This window comes from Syngnathus typhle, linkage group LG2, assembly GCF_033458585.1.
Source record: "Syngnathus typhle isolate RoL2023-S1 ecotype Sweden linkage group LG2, RoL_Styp_1.0, whole genome shotgun sequence".
Lineage (NCBI taxonomy): Eukaryota > Metazoa > Chordata > Actinopteri > Syngnathiformes > Syngnathidae > Syngnathus > Syngnathus typhle.
Window position 1 is genome coordinate 10,048,407 of NC_083739.1, and position 16,539 is coordinate 10,064,945.

A 16,539-nucleotide genomic window follows, 5' to 3' on the forward strand; every position below is an offset into this window, starting at 1 on the left:
TCCTGGTCAGTTTGAGAAATGCTGCCGGTGATAACAAGCGGGGATCCATTGCATTCGTGTCTCGTGCTTGATCATATTAGTAGTTAACATAGAAGTCACTTGATATAGTAAATTTACTAATACACTAGTTTGAGAGGTTCACATCTTTGTGATCAAGTGCGTGAGGTAATGGTCTACGAGTTTAAGGTTCCTCAACATACAGTTACAAGGAATTTAGGGATTTCATCATCTACGGTCCATAATATTATCAAAATAAAATCAGGAGAAAATGTTGTCCGATATGTGTGCAAGTTAAAAGAGAGGGGAGAAGGAGTGAACAACATGGGTTGCCTGAGGTCACCATCAGTCCAAATCATGAGCATGAGCACACACACGCAGCATGATGCAGCCCGTGTGCACCAGATCAGGTTGTCCCGGCTTCTCGACGCACCTTTCACAGGGCCCTGACTACGAGGTGAGTGAGTCTTTCTTTGCTTCTACTTCCCATTAACGCTTGACTGACATCTATAGTAGGAAGGTTTGCCGCCTACAATTCTCTACTGCTCTTTGGATTAAACAAAAAAGTGTAATGAGATTGAAGGACTGAACCTGACTTGCTGATCTTGGAACGTGAAGCCAGTCAGCTGAGAAGGTGACCAAAAAAAAAAGCAAATAAAACAGTCTCTCACTTGAGATCCCTGTTTGTATTGACTACTTTTATGGGCAGAGAAAAGTCCATGAACCAGAACTTCACAGTATGTTTGATTCTGGGTATGACAGTACTGGTAGTGTATGCGGAATCACAATTAGAAGATAATGGCTGTTTATGTGTTGATGCTGCGCTTCCGTGATCCCAATAATGACCAGACAATTGCAAATAGGAAACATGTTTACACGGCTGTTTACACTCCAACGCGCAATCGCAAAGGCATGCGGAGAGGGCCCCTCCATCGTGTGGACACTTCTACGTGTCCCAAAGAAAGTCTCGGCTTTTCGAGTCGAGTTACTAAAAACGCTCACAAAATGGACGGCGTAGCGGATTTTGTGGAAAAACTGAAGATGAATCTAAAATGCAACACAATCTTGTTAGGTCAACTTTATTTGGAAACCTTTCAATGTCCAGCTTTTCAATGTTTCAGTACTTTATGGACAACCGATACAATTCTTGGTTCAGTTAGCACTGGTATTAAAATAAAAGAAACAGAATTGGCATTTAAACATCGTGACCAAACAAGGCAAAATGACCTCTTCAAGTACTGAACGACTGTTCAGGTATATTTGCCTTCACCTGATGAATGACTTCATTTGTCAAGAAACCAAACTATTTTGGCACCTTCCCAAATAATACTCTGACTTGTTTTGGACTTTTATTACTTACCGCATCTTCCGAAAGAACCAATAATGCGAGGGAAAAGAACATTCCTAAAGAACAATGAGGCACACCCAAAAGAGGGATATTGATGGATGATTGTTTGCAACAGAATTTTACTTTCTTCTCACCATGATAACCTCTTCTCCAGCATGTTTGTCTCCATGGCAACAGACCCGGACCCACCCAACGCACGCAGGGGCAGCAACAACACGGAGTGGCAGCGTGACACTCAGCTGGCCGCAGCAGAGGTGACGGTGCTGACCGTCATCCTCGTTCTGGCATTGCTCGGCAACGGCCTGGTACTGGTCGTGCTGCTGCGGCGGAGCCGGCGCCGCCGCAACCCGCTGCATCAGTTCATGCTCAATCTCTGTCTGGCCGACCTGGTGGTGGCGCTCTTCCAGGTGACCCTTGCACGCCATGTTAGTACCATCAATTTAAAAGAGTTTAACAAGCCTGTATTTCTCACTAGGAACATTTGAAAGTAAACCGCACCAAGACCTCCAATGATTTTGACTATAAAAATGTTTGAAACTGGTTATGTCTAGAGATCAGCAGACAAATAATATTATATATATGTGTAATTTTATTTTTACTGGTCATGATGACTCACATCCCTGGAGCTACAACTATTCTCACTCTTGTCAGCATTGTCTTTTGATTTTGCGTGTGAAGGTGCTGCCGCAGCTGGTGTGGGACGCCTGGGGACTTTTTCCTGGTCCGGACTTCCTGTGTCGCTCAGTGAAGTACCTTCAAGTGCTCGGGATGTTTGCATCCTCTTACATGATCGTCGCCATGACGATAGATCGCCATTATGCCATCTGCTGCCCCCTGCTGGCACACCGCAGCTGGGCCACCCGCAGATGGAACACCCTCATCCTGCTGGCTTGGGGGCTGTCATCATTACTCAGTGTACCACAGGTACGTGCGAGGGATGAACCATCTGTGAATATGGTGATACTGTCAATCGACATGTGTTGCTTCACCACTTGCGTTTTTAATGCCACCACTTTTGACATTTTCCCCTTTGTATTAGCAATAAGATAGTGTCATTCTCCATTCTTGTCTTCCTACTCCAGGTTTTCATTTTCTCCCGTTCAGAGGTGGCCCCGGGGGTGTACGAGTGCTGGGGCCATTTTGCCGAGCCATGGGGCCTCAAGGCATACGTGACGTGGATGACGTTAGCCGTGTTTGTCGTCCCCGTCCTCGTAATCGTCGTGTGTCAGGTGAGTTGCTCAAGTGCCGAGCCGCGGAGAAAGATCACATGCACGAAAAATAGTCGTGGATGTCCTACTATCTTTTACCTTTAGGTGCGAATCTTCAAGGAGATCCGCAACAATCTGTATCTGAAATCAGAGCACCGTTCGCTGTCTTCCTCGTTTCCTCCCTCCAGACGGGATATCCAGAGAAGACGAGGACGCGGACAAGGAAGGTCCAACTCCTCTCTTGATGCTCCACCAATCACTTTCAACAACATCGTACCCACCAGCCAGCTTCACGTCGGACCTTTCCGTCCTGACACACATACTCACATGGCTTTGCAAACAGGTAAGGGCAGCAACAGCTAGTAAACATACACAAAGAAATTCCAATTCACTTTAAAAAAAATACTTTGAATTGTGCCTACTAGCGGACCGCCAACAGCTCTCTACTGTCTGCGCTGCACCAAAAGCCTCCACTTCCAGGGTAGCAGGAAGAGGAGAGGTGATGGCGGCCATGTCCAAGACAGTCAAGATGAGCGTGGTCATTGTGCTCGTCTACACGCTGTGCTGGGCCCCCTTCTTCAGTGTCCAGCTGTGGGCAGCCTGGGCACCCCACCCACCCAAGACTGGTGCATACTATTGGCTACATTTCACACATCCAGTAACTCACTCACCGCGTGTGTGTTTGGTTAGGGGCAACCTTCACGCTGCTGATGCTGTTGGCCAGCCTGAACTCATGCAGCAACCCGTGGATCTACTCGGCTTTCTCGAGCAGCGTGTTACCTGAGCTACGCGGCGTGCTGCTGTTGCGTTGCGGCAAGGACGCAGAGCAGCGCAGAAGCTCCCTCCCCAATAACGACTCCACTGCCACGCACGCCTCCAACTATTGACGTCGATGCTCTTCTGCCACCTCCTAGTCACCCGCCTGCACGTCTAGGTGAAGATTCAATAAATGTGATACTGAAGCACAGATTAGTTTTTCTTTTCCATGTAGTTGCATGACAATGATACTTTGTCACAATGATTAAATGTCATTTAATAGGTTTTACATGAAATGTTTTTATTTACCTCCCAGGCACCCCATTTTTAGTCTGACAATAGAACCAATGATACATTCTTTTAAAAAATACTTCACTCTGCCATCATAAAAATATCACAGTTAAACTAATTAGTATGACAATTGAAAACAAAACACAGCCTGTTTTCCAGACCCTTCAGAATAAAACACTGGAATGCAAAAAAACCCAAAACAAAACAAAAACAAAACAAAACACACACAACTTATTTGTTCCCATAAGTGCCCCTCTTCACCATGAGAGGCTTCAAGTTTTGTGTTTTGATCCTGGAGGGCAGTGTTGAAAGTTGTTTTTAATGTGCATCATTAAGTAGATCACTTGCAGAGCTTCGGGTCGCACTATGAGTAAAGGAATCTCTTTGGCTACCGCACTTGGACTAAAAACTAATGGTGTGTGTTTCTTTTTTTTAAAATAATTAAGTTGACATTTTGATCGAGGTGTGCACAGTACAAGACGAGGACATGACACAGGTAAGATGTTTGTGGTGATGTTCTTTGCACCAGTGCATGGAGATCTTAGTGCTGATATGACTATTGTTTTAACAGATGGCAGAAATTAGGAGTGACCCGTTGTTGGAACACAGCAGAACCATAGCTTTGTGTCAAAAGTAAACAAGCCCGCATTCCAGACCGAGATAAGATCATCATTATTTGATTGATTTTTGTTTGCTTGGTCCCATGACATTTTTCGCTTGTAAAGATTAGGATTCTGCCCTCTGCCAAAAAAGGAATTGAATGGTTGACAGCAACTCGAAGAGGTCAAGAAAAAAGATCAAAGTTTAAATTCACAAATATAATGTGGTTAATACAAGGGAATATATTTAGGATTTGCTTGAGAGGAAATTCCTTCCCTTGCTGGTTTTGGTGTTTGCAGATTGGAATTCAAGATGTTCTTGGGACATGTTTAATAACATTTTATATTGCTGGAAAAACCAACAGGCCTGTCCTAAGCTTTAAAGAAAAGATGACACAAAATGACTACTACTGCTGGTAAAAGAAACCGCCACGGATTTGACACATTCCAGAGTGAAATGTAAAAACCATCACACTCACGCGCCATTCTCTCACACACACACACGCACATTCCATCGAATCAGATTGTCCATATAATTGGAGATAAAATATTTGTTCATGGCCGCGTGTGTGCTTCAAAACCTACGAATACTGACGTCTGCCATGGAAACACAACCCCATTAAGACCGCTATGTGAGTGTGTGTTTGCATATGGACGTGTGGCAGCTCACCGTGTTAGTCCAAAGCTCACAAACGCTCCTTCATACACTCTGCAGACCCTGAGAGTAACATCTTCTTCAAAGTGATTGAAATGACTACCGTCATGAATCTGTGCTCTCCTCAAGATTCCCGCAGGCACATCAATAACACACAAGAAACAAAAAAGGAGGTGAGTGCAGTGCAAGTCCATAGCGTGAATGTGTGTGTTTGTGATGGCGTGTGCCGTGCGTGTACGTCTTTCCGAGTCTGTTCCGCTCCTACACGGTGTTCTCGTCCATCTTGGAATCCTGTGGTTTGACGGCGTCGGCCGCAGCGGGGGCCTCGTCATCCACATCCTCCACGTCATCCGCGTTGGCCTTGGGGGGCGAGGCTTGGTCCAGCATGGGATTGCGCTCCTCCTTAGGCTCACGTTTGTCCTCTTTCTTCTTCTCTCGCTCTAAGAGTTTGTAGTTGATACCCATCCCCACAAAGAGGAAGAGACTGGCCACGATGAGGATGATGCCCGACGAGATGTACGTGTAGTCGTAGTGCTGGTAGTAGTTGTAGAAGCTTCCTGCGGGACGGAGGGCGAAAGGAAACAGATGCATATCAGCTCGGAAATTGGGGCCAGAGTTACGACAATGCCTCCTGGTGGGTGCCACAACACTTAACCGCTGGTTTGGACTGAAAAAGGCAAGTTGGGTTTGCGCCACAGGATATTGCCCCAAAGTTTTTTTCGTTTTGTTCTTTAAAGATTTTCATAAAGGAAAAAATAAAAAATGCAATTTGTGATTGACAAAAATCCCTAAACTAGCCACCATACATTTTGGCAGTTTGGAACCTGCCAATTCTTTTTTTTCTTTTGAAATATTTGTTTATATTTGAATTTTTACCTCATTTATGTTCTTTTTTCTATTGAAAATGTACAGTTCATTAGCACTTTTAAAATAATCCCACCAAAAGCAAAATAAGAATGAAAAAATAAAATCAAGGGGCCGGCCTGCCAGCCTCCAGTGTCGGCGTGTTGTACCTGTCAGCGGCGGGCCGAGTAGCACAGGGGCGCACTCCACGATGGTGACCAGGCCCACGGCGGAGGAGAACCTCTGCGCTCCCACCAGGTCCATCAGAGTCTCGAATAGCACCGAGCTTAGCCAGCCGAAGGCGAATCCGAAAAAGATGGCGTACACCACAAAACCCGTGTAGGTGGTGGACAGCGGCGCCAAGACGTGACACACGCCGTTGTAGAGGACGGCGCCGGCAAAGAAGTACTGCACGCGGGGTCGGACCCACTTGGTGTTGGCCAGCAGACCCATGGAGGGCCGAGCAAACATGTCGACAAAGGCCAGCACGGACAGCAGGAAGGCTGCCTTGTCTTTGCTGATGTCTTTGCTCTTGGCGAAATTGGAGAGGAAGACGAGCGGCGCAAAGAGGCCGAAGAACATGATGACGTTGCCCAGCAGGTAGAGCAGGAAGCCGCGGTGCTTAAACAGCGTCAGGTCGATGAAGGAGTTGATTGTCTGCAGCACCGTCTTCTTGGGTCGCGCCTCACCGTTGGGCTCGGCCTCTGCGGCGGGCTTGGGGGGCGGCGACCGGGGTCCGATGGGGCGCATGAGCGAGCCGGCCACGCAGCAGTTGAGCAGAAGCCCCCCCAGGATGAGGAAGCTGCCTCTCCAGCCGAACTGGTCGTACAGCCACGAGTTGAGTGGCGCCAGCGTGGACAGGAAGACGGGGCTGCCGGCCATGGCGATGCCATTGGCGATGGGTCGCCGCTTGTAGAAGTACTTGCCGATCATGGTGAGGGCCGGGTTCAGGTTAAACGCCAGTCCCAATCCTGGACAAAAGTTTCAAACTATGAATGAAGCCACTAGCCAAGTGAGGAGCGGAACGAGCAACTGGATACGAGCGCCCACCTCCCACAACGCCGATGAAAAAGTAGAGCTGCGGCACTGTGTTGCAAAAGGAGGCGGCGACCAATCCGGACGCTGACAGACAGCCGCCCATCAAGATGATGGGTCGGCTTCCGAATCTGTTCACCAGGATGCTGCTGATTGGACCTGATGACACGGAGAGAGACGATCAGAACTTTACATTTGTTAAGTGAAACTATAGTCACCCAAATTGTTTACACAATTGATGCACCTCATGGCCCATGTGTTCTTTAGAAACAAAGCAAAGGCTTTATTCCAATAAAGTACGGATTGTCAACCGGTGGTCTGCGGCCCACTAGCGGTCTGTGGCGGTATTGCAGGTGGTCGGCGAAATTGGGAATGGAAAAGAATTGTGACATTTTTAAGAATAAAATTTACTTATTATTTAGACTTGATATATTTTCCAGCTAATTTTGTGGATATTAACAATGGATCATAAAAAAAAAACTAATAAGGTATTGATAATGATGTATTATAAAAATGTATTTCACATAAGAAAAGCGCCGGAAAATATTCAAAGTTAAATACAACTTAACTGTTCGACTTAACCAAGGCGATGTAAAAAAGTTGAAGTGACTCTACATTGTGCAGTTTGAATATTTCATTCAGTGGTACCACAAGAGGGAGCCCATGTACCACACTTTAACAATCAAACATTTTTGTTAATTACTCAAATTTAGCAGGAGTGTCAAATTAACTTGACGTAAATTTTTCTTTCACAGTGTCTCAAAAAGTGTTTTCTTTTATACCACCTATCTTAAGCTACAGAAAAAGCAGAGACTAAATCTGTAAATTTGCTACTTTAGGTGAATAGAATGCCAAATGGGAGGAAAATAGTACACAATGTGAATATGGGACAATAGAATACCATTAAGTATGAAGTAATTATAATGTGTTAAGTGTAAAGAAAACTCAATATGGAGTAAATATGAAACATTGGGCGCATAGGCGTTAAATATGACATAAATGTGTTGTTATATGCGGTTAGCTACACGCGAGACTGGTCGAGAACACATTTAAAGGCACATTTAAGGACAAAACAGCCTTTCCAATTGCAATAGAAATAAATAAATAAATAAAACCACAGCTATCATTTATAGAAAAGCAAAAAATCCTGCATTAGACATATCCAGCCAAAAAAAAAAAAAAAAACACCTTCAGCTCTACCATGCTATCGACCACTTACTTACATAATACCACATTACTGCTTGCATTGACAATCAGAGTCCAAGGAGATGGAGACCTTATTAACCCATTGAACCTCATCCATACTATTTGGAATGCAAGTCTGCTCAGTTTGATTACGACAGCAGAGCACTGACGGGAGGAGGAGGAGGAGGAGGGCTGGAGGCAAATCATCCTTCGTGTCTCTCTTGCGTGCCAAGCTGGCTATGAATGGACTCTCACATGGATTCACAGCAACCAGCTCTGCAAGCCACCCAATACAAAGTACAAGCGCGGCCGGGCCACTCACGCTGCACAGTCGAGGCGCTTGCTTTAGAATGTGCATTTCATACACATTTTAATCATTAAGGAACCAACGGATGACAAGCCAATTATTTTCCAGATTATTTTGAATTTCTTTTCCCTTGTTTTAATTAATAAAGTCCATCTATCCATCCACATTCACACACACACACAAAAAAAAATAGCCTAGGATAGATTCCACAGAATAAAGATGAAACTGAGCTGCGACAGCCAAAAAATGCTGAGGACAAAAACGACCCGTATACACAGTAACAAATGAGCGGTGACGCTCTTTGTTGTTATCTGGCAAAACACAAAGAGGCCAGTGAGGAGCGTTCTCCGAGGGATTATATAAACAACAGCGGTTTCTCCCTCCAGCCATCACTTGACCATTTTCTCACCGGCACCGCCGAGTGAACTACTGCGACGGCTTTTGGATCACATTGTTTTGTCAAAATCGAAACTATTCCTGCGGGGATGCACCTCAGTGGAAACACAAGGGCCATGAGAACCCAGCCAAGAAAAAGCAGATAGCTGATAAGAAACGCTCGCACATTCCTTATTTACTCTGGCTCTGCTTCGTTGACGTTCCACACACTGAAGCCAGGCGTTTCCCCCAACCCACGAGAAGTGGAATACAAGTCGGCGGTCAGCACTCCCACTTAATGGCCGCCGACAAACAACCTTTGTCTGCAAACAAAATCCTGAAATTTAAGAGGCTCTCCTCTTTGGCATATACTAACTCCAAAGTTCAAGTCATAAAGGTCACATTGGTGTCCCTCCCATGCCTGCCAGGCCAAGGAAGCACCGCCCGCCGGAGACCCAATTCTACGTGGCCCAGGAGAACAGACTGAAATGTGAAATCAGGAAGAGGCTGGAAAGAAAAATCCAAGCACTTAAACATCTGGGTCCTGTTATGCCTTTTACGCCTTCTTTTATTCTTTCCTTGGAAGTCCCTAAAGCTTCCACGTCCTGAGTTTGAAAAAAAAGCACATGCGAGTCTTTGGAGCCTGAAGATGTTCACCAAGAGATCAGATGTGAGCATGCGGCTTAAGCACGTTACGTACGTGTATATATATGACGGGAACTGTGAAACCTGATCCAAACCAGAACGACACTTGTAAAAAATGGGCTGTTGTTGCAAGTAAGGAAAGTCAAGGTTGAGCCATTTCTGTCTGTGGCCTATTAACAGTTGTCAACTACACAATGTGTTTGGAAAAAGGTGCCAAGGGTTCCAAAGATGCAAAAAGTCATGGCTAATAGGAAAGTACTCATTGGTGTCAAGGCGGCATCCTGACTGAGCTTATATCTTTATACAAATTATGGATGTTCAGGAGGAGTAAAGTTCAGCCTGGGTTGTGAGTGGAGAGCGGCTGTTCAAAAAAGTCTACGGTACGTTCAAGCTGAACCTTCTTGCCACTTACCTCCTGCGTACATGACAGCCAACATGATGGAGGAGATCCAGGAGACTTGGCTGGGCGTGGCATCAAAGATCACCTCGATGTCTTTGAAGAAGACAGTTATGGATTTGGGGAAAGCGTAAGAGAAGCCGATGGAGATGAACGCCCCCACCACCACGGCCCAGCCCCAGCCCCCCTCGGGAGGGGTGTATCCTGTGGGGCCCCCCACTGGAGGAGGCATGTCTGCTCACGAAGAGAAGGAGGCGAGGAGGAAAGATGCAAGCTGGACTGGAGGCAGCACCTGTGGAGAGGGAGAGCAAGGTTGATGGCAAAACTAGTCGGCTGCATTTTCACCAAAACGACACGACTGAAACAGGATGTTGTGATGATGCAAGCTAAAGTCTTGCCTTTCACATCCGCCTGCAACAGTCTGCATGTGCAGCACCATTATGCTACCTTGCAGCGCTTGGGAAAAAAAAAAGGCCTCTCTCATTGTAATTAATTAACAGCCATGCTGGTACTTAGTCTGGATCAAGTTGTCAACAACCACACTTGAGCAATCATTACGCTGCCACAAACTTGGAGAAAGTTCTTAATAGAACTGTTTTTACATACCACAGGCACAGGGGGGAAAAAAAGGTCAAAATAAGCACTCAACTCTTTCCCATCTTTCATTCCCAGCCACGGCTGGTCCCATGCCCAAAAAAAATAAAATGTATGAGTGGCAACAGGAAGGGTAAAAACGGTGCCAAACAAATCCCACTGTGCCAAGCCAGAGGTCACAGCGGCCAGCACTTTCCCATCAAGAAATTAATTGGACTGGTCCCCATGGCGTTCCAACGCGAATCATCTTGCCAGCTCCAAGGGCTCCTCTTCCCTTTCTCAACACAGATAAGATAACAACTATTTTGCACCATTCCGTGAGCTCGCCTGATATGCTTGGTGCATATTTTGCGGGCAGTTGCAGATGGTCTCCAGGAGACACGCCAAAATCGACGTGCAACCTGCACCGAGGTTCGTACGCTAATTCTTCTGCAAGAAAGAAATGCGCTGACCAAAAAAACAACAACAACGGAATGATGTCACTCGAGCCACATCGAGTTCATGCAAACTCAGCATGTACGAGTACTTCCTGCACAAAGCCAATAGAGTTGTTTTTTTTCCAACCGCCTCACTCGTGTCAAAGGGATGGGAATAGCGCCCGTGTCAAAAGCAACCACACGCACGCACACATATGACCTACCTAACCTACCACAGTCACGAATGCTCTCACACGCTTGTGCAAACATTGCATCGGTGTCAATGAAGCTCTGCTTCGACATCTCACAGATTGTTGACCTGTTCCACAGCTGCGGCCAAACAAAGCTGGCGCGTGCCAACAAGCAATAAAAGGTTTGCCAACCACTATCGAAGAAGAACTCCGTAAGAAGCCGAGTGGGAATACGTAGGGCGGCAGGTCAGGGGGGGGCAAACGCAGGTCGAGTTTCCTGTTCTTGCGAAGAATGGGTCGACCAGCAAGCAGTGGCCGGGACTAGGGTTGCAAAGGGGTGGAAAATTTCCGGTAAATTTCCGGAAAGTTTCCGGTAAATTTCCATGGGAAGTTAAGCTCGGGAATTTTGGAAATATTCCAAATTGGAAACTTTCCATGGGAATTATGGGAATTTATGGGAATTTATGGGAATTCATGGGAATTTAATGGGAATTTATGGGAATTGAGGGTAATTTAGTGGAAAGGTATCATATCTAAGCAAAAATAATTGTTTAGTTATAAGCAAAATAATACAATTAAAGCAGATACAATTAAAACAGATTTATTTATAAGTTGAACAATCAAACAGAACAAACACATGAACGTGGAGTTAAATTTTACTAGTGGAACTCCCATCTGTTGCACGTGTTGAGCCTTGAGGAAATTTGTTGCACTTTGCAATATGCTGCTGCATTTTTGTGGCATTTTTTGTGTATGCCTTTTCACAATATTTGCAGATATACAAAGACTTTCCTTGCAAATTAGCTTGTGTGAAATGTCTCCACACATCGGATGGCGCACGTGGCATTTTTCTCTCTTTGATGTCCCTGAGCTGTTGAAGTTATATTAAAATTATTAAATTGTTTATAATTTAATACAAAAAAACAACTAAATGTTATTGTTCTTAATTCTTAACCCACAACTCTGAAAAAATACAACAATGTGTCTGTGAAGCTACACATCCCTGGGGATGTGTCCAATGTATCCTGGTGGAGATACAACTCATAAAATCCAAAATATACAAGATGTTTTTAAAACTATTAGTTATTGTTATTTACTTAGGTGCAAATGATATCTAGCAACATCAAAGTTCCACTCCTGTCTGTTAAAGTGATATTTACTGTATAAATTGTGGTTTATTTGGTTTTGACCAGTTTTATTTTTTCCACCATAAGGCTAAATATAGCACTTACATATAAAAATATCTCTAAATATATTACCATATAATGTCATCAAAACTTACTTCACTTCATGCAGTCCACAGGCTCAAAAGTCTGGCTTCAATTTGTGTGCTCTGGACTCAAAAGTGTGGTCCAGAATTGTATAAATCATCTGTGCATGTGATGGAGGAATGAACAGCACATGTAGGGGGCGTGGTCTCAGTGGCCCTGCAACTATGTGAGCATGTGATAGCAAAGATATTCAACTGTGCTGCATGATATCTGGTTGTTTTAGTCAGGATTATGCTAAAATATTATTTTACACAACTATATTTAAGTTCCCTAATAAGAACATACCTTCAGTTTAGTAAATTCCCGGTTTATTCCCGTTTATTCCCGTTAATTCCCGTTAATTCCCGTTAATTCCCATGGAAAGTTTCCAAGTTTGAAAATTCCCGGAATTTTGCAACCCTAGCCGGGACCTACATGCATCAAATCACAACAACACGTTGCTGATCCGGACAATAACAACCAGCCTAACCAGTCAGTAATGAACTATTAGACAACATGTGCCGTCATCGACGATTGCTTAACTTAAGTGTAGTTTACAATGCAGTCATTAGGATTGCGAAATTCTGTGAATTTTCCAAGTTGGAAATTGTCCTTGGGAATTGACAGGACTGAGACAGCTTTTCGCTAATATGTGACCTCTGACCTGTCTGACGGGTGCACGAGTGGTTTTATTTTTTCTTGTACGGCTCATTCTATAGCGGGTGGCAGGTGACAGGAAAGTCATGACGGCATACGTTCTAACATAGCTAGCAAAACCTCAATGTGGGATCACCGGAGGTACACTTTAAACACAGGTGGGGCACAATCGCATTTCTAAAATTTCCCGTTGAATTTTCTAGGAAATTTGCCAGCCATTTGCGAGACCAACAGGCCCTTGTGAGCAAGCAACTCCAGGAGGGAAGTTGCAACTGAACTCAACTGAACTCAACTGAGCGGACAGGAAGGTCATTAAATACGGCTGCTCGTTAAATGACTCGTGAACGATGGGCGGGCTCTCGTGAAGCCATAGCATGAGCCACAAAAAGATCATTCAATACAGTTTTCAAAATGTGGCGAGCAAGGACGGTTTGCTTTGAAAGTGGAACGATTCGGTTTAGTTCGATTATGAATCGATTTGACGTGCTACGACTCATTTGTTTGATTAAATCCAACAATAGTGGGCACTTCTTGCCACATTGGCACACTTCCAAACTGTGTGGAAATGCAAACACCCTTCATTAAATTTCATGCACGATCATCACCAGACAGAACAACAACCAAATTAACCATACAAGAGTATCTATTTCACTCAGTTCGAGTCAGATTAATAGTTCAAACCCTGATGCCGCTTAGAACCAGTTTAGAGCTAAGTGGCCATGAAATACTAGTCGGCTTAGCATAAGTGATCTCTTGAACCTTGTGTTGACAGAGCTGCGTTAATCCCAAGAGACACCAGTAATCTGCGCGATCGAGTTGCCCACTGAGCGTGTGGCACAAAGGTGCCCGCCCGCGTGGAAGCGAGTTCCGTTCACTCGGGCATGACAAAAACATGCCTGTGTTTTTTTATGCAACTGTTTTTATTACACACAATCAGGGCAGCCATTTTCAGGTCAAAGCCGTAAATGTCCAATTAGACGAACGCAAATCATGTCAATTTTTATGGTTCTTTCTAAAAACATCTGCAGCCCAAAGTCAGCGTAAAATCGAGATTTAGGAGTATTTGGTGTCAGTGTCTTAACGGCTCTCCGAGGGAAGGCACAACTATGAAAGGGCTGGCAATAAAAAGGAGTTTGACACCCCTCATAAAATCTGATTGTTTTACAATACTTTGCCCTTTAGTAATTGTTTTAATCCTGAAAGAGAGAAATTTGGGGACAAAAACATGCAAAGAAAGGAAATAAAAGCTTAAAACCTTTAGGAAATTATTTAAATTACACAATATTCCATTTTTCTGGAACCCATGAAGCTGATTTTCAAAATTGTTGCTGTGTCTTGACATTTCATTTTCTTTTTCAAACGACTAATACAGCTTATAGGTTTGCATTCAAGGTGTGGGAAATATTTGAAAGGATTTATTTTGGCCTCTTGTTTTTAAGATCACAAAAACCTGGCATTTGAACAAGGCTTTTTCACTTGAGCTAAACAAAACGTTTCGAATTGCTTTAATGGTCGTGAGTCAGTTCACGAGCTCACTGCGGTGGGTTGCGCAATCATCGTGAGCATCCGGGAGGAGCATGTGATGCAACGCAACAACAGTGGCACGCAAGTCCCACATAAGGTCAACAAGTGACTGGACCATTTGGACACAAACACACGCTTTCTCTTTGCACCCGAACCTCTCTGGCAAATGGGGAATTGGGGCCCAAGTCCGCTTTGATTGGGTGGATGATTGTCAGAATGAAATGCCAAGAGCAATTGCCATGCATGCTGCTTGTGTCCTTTCACATTCTTCAGCCATTGTAAATGAGGATAGAGCTAGATTGATACTACGAGTGCACTGATTAGTCTTGATGATAAGGTCAAAAAGTGCACTTTATTGGCCCCATTCATAACATCTTTTTAAGATGGACGTCAAACATTTGTTTGGAGTAGATGTTTTTATGATATGCTTCGTAAATCAATAAAAATAACCTTGATAAGCCGTCTAAGACGAGTGCGATGCAGATCGTATATACAGACATGCAACAATCACAGTTCCATTCGTCAGAGCGCGTGTCTGACTCGGTGCCGAACCCACCCACAGGATTGTCTGCAGGCTGGGCCACATACTGACCAGATGCGCCCGAGGGAATGTGTGCGTGAGAGGGGGGGGCGCTCCCGCAGCATCACGCCATCAAGAGGGGTGGCGCTGGGGGTTGGGGTTAGACTCCACGAGGCGTGGAGCCGACGTTAAAAGCGTGCCAGCTCCATTTTCCAAAAGCTGAATTAGCTACACTCAAGGCGCTAACATGTTGATTAAAACCACGCGTACGGTGTCCCTTTGCCATCGCACCAACCCAAAAAAACGAAAAGAAAACAACGAACGAACGCATACCGACCTCGCGGTGGAGAATTCTGCCGGTGTCCTTGGGCTCGGTTCAATGCTCGACTCTCACACGCGCTCCCAACATGCAAAGGTTGACTTGGAGGTGCTCACGGTACCAAAAGAGCAATGTGGAGCGCTGCCGAGTGGAGGGATGGGGGACTCGGGATGATGACGTCACGGCAGCCAGTGCGCATGCGCACTAACGCGCCAAACTCTATTTTCTCCAAACTAGCAAAAAAGGACATTTACACTAGAGGTGACTTGAGTTGTTGTATACAGAGCACAAATGATAAATCAATCAATCAATCAATCAATCAATCAATCAATCAATAAATAAAACAGGAGCTCGGTGTATGTGGCGACCCCTGATGGGACAAACCGAACGATGGTTACTTTTAATAATCTTGGTCTTGACACATAAAAATATTTCCATTTCATCTAAGAGTGTTCATACGGAAAAGAAAAAACACGACATGTCTTTTTCTATTATTTAAAAAGGGACAGTGCAATAGCTGAACATTTGCAACTACTATGACATTTGCAACTAAACTAGCCACAGGCCAGTTTGCATCAGGTGTCCCTTGGCAAGGTGACGTAACAAAGCAGGTTTGAGTTGAGAAAAATGGAGTAAGAAAAATGAAGACCCGCACAATACAAGAACACAAGTCATTCAGTGCTAGTGAGCAAAAGAGAAGTGCTGACTGTAAAGTGCGCTGGTGCGTGTACATACAGTGTAGATTTAAACCAAGGACTCCCGTGAACAGCCAGGATATGACCTTCACTTCACTTGCCCTCTAGCGGTCATTAACCTTTTTGACTTTGGGCCCTCAATTTTTTTGTCTCAGGGCCATTTAAATATTTACAGTATTTCATAACAACGGTGTGTAAAATTCACTTGAGGTTCGACAAGCCAAAATCTTCAAAATTACATTTAAACCAAAATATATCATATGAGCTGTTCTGCACCTCCAACTTAATGAGAGTCTTTTTCTTTACAGTATGCAGAGAAGTTGCTTTGGCAACTGGACAGTTTTTATTGTTTGTATTTTGTTTTGTTATCTTATTCAAGGAAACCGCTATAACTATAGATAACCGTACTATCACTCAAAGCGATACTGTAACTAATCTCGGGGTAATATTTGACCAAACTCTCTCCTTTCAAAAGCACATTAAGAATATAACCAGAATTGCGTTTTTTCACCTTCGTAATATTGCAAAGATTCGTCCGATCCTTTCGACCGGTGATGCGGAAACTATTATACATGCGTTCGTCACGTCGCGCCTGGACTACTGTAATGTACTATTTTCGGGTCTTCCTAAGTCCCGCATCAAAAGTCTACAGTTAGTACAAAATGCCGCTGCAAGGCTGCTCTCTCGGACAAGAAAATTTGATCACATTACCCCAATACTAGCCAACTTACA

The 16,539-nt window shown here is 44.4% G+C and overlaps 2 protein-coding genes across 6 annotated transcripts; one reads left to right on the plus strand and one right to left on the minus strand.

Annotated features, from left to right (window-relative positions):
• Nucleotides 1-392: 392 nt before the first annotated feature.
• avpr2ab (arginine vasopressin receptor 2a, duplicate b) lies at nt 393-4,019 on the plus strand. The gene is made up of 7 exons (XM_061273094.1): nt 393-454; nt 1,500-1,752; nt 2,024-2,269; nt 2,428-2,574; nt 2,659-2,896; nt 2,979-3,179; nt 3,244-4,019. The coding sequence occupies exons 2-7, from the start codon at nt 1,501-1,503 to the stop codon at nt 3,438-3,440; spliced, it is 1,281 nt and encodes a 426-aa protein (XP_061129078.1). The 5' UTR covers nt 393-454; nt 1,500; the 3' UTR covers nt 3,441-4,019.
• LOC133150518 (monocarboxylate transporter 1-like) lies at nt 1,917-15,305 on the minus strand. Of its 5 annotated transcripts, none has more exons than XR_009713783.1 (8): nt 15,131-15,305; nt 9,657-9,933; nt 6,748-6,891; nt 5,868-6,668; nt 4,870-5,411; nt 3,334-3,483; nt 2,653-2,863; nt 1,917-2,291 (listed from the first exon to the last, which is right to left on the minus strand). XR_009713783.1 is itself a non-coding variant. In XM_061273092.1 (5 exons), the coding sequence occupies exons 2-5, from the start codon at nt 9,871-9,873 to the stop codon at nt 5,116-5,118; spliced, it is 1,458 nt and encodes a 485-aa protein (XP_061129076.1). In that variant the 5' UTR covers nt 9,874-9,933; nt 15,131-15,305; the 3' UTR covers nt 3,585-5,115. The 5 variants fall into 5 exon arrangements, 1 of the variants encoding a protein (XP_061129076.1); XR_009713782.1 differs by having other exon boundaries at nt 2,976-3,483; XR_009713781.1 differs by having other exon boundaries at nt 2,653-3,483.
• Between the last annotated feature and the right edge of the window lie 1,234 nt (nt 15,306-16,539).

What these genes read in the sequence shown, in the direction of transcription:
- avpr2ab (XM_061273094.1), top strand. Translation starts at nt 1,501, where the DNA reads ATGTTTGTCTCCATGGCAACAGACCCGGACCCACCCAACGCACGCAGG. An exon ending in TCACATGGCTTTGCAAACAG is followed by an intron (nt 2,897 to 2,978) that starts GTAAGGGCAGCA and finishes TGTGCCTACTAG; the next exon opens with CGGACCGCCAACAGCTCTCT. An exon ending in ACCCCACCCACCCAAGACTG is followed by an intron (nt 3,180 to 3,243) that starts GTGCATACTATT and finishes GTGTTTGGTTAG; the next exon opens with GGGCAACCTTCACGCTGCTG.
- LOC133150518 (XM_061273092.1), bottom strand. Translation starts at nt 9,873, where the DNA reads ATGCCTCCTCCAGTGGGGGGCCCCACAGGATACACCCCTCCCGAGGGG. An exon ending in GGCTGTCATGTACGCAGGAG is followed by an intron (nt 6,892 to 9,656) that starts GTAAGTGGCAAG and finishes CCGTGTCATCAG; the next exon opens with GTCCAATCAGCAGCATCCTG. An exon ending in ACTCGGCCCGCCGCTGACAG is followed by an intron (nt 5,412 to 5,867) that starts GTACAACACGCC and finishes TCCGTCCCGCAG; the next exon opens with GAAGCTTCTACAACTACTAC.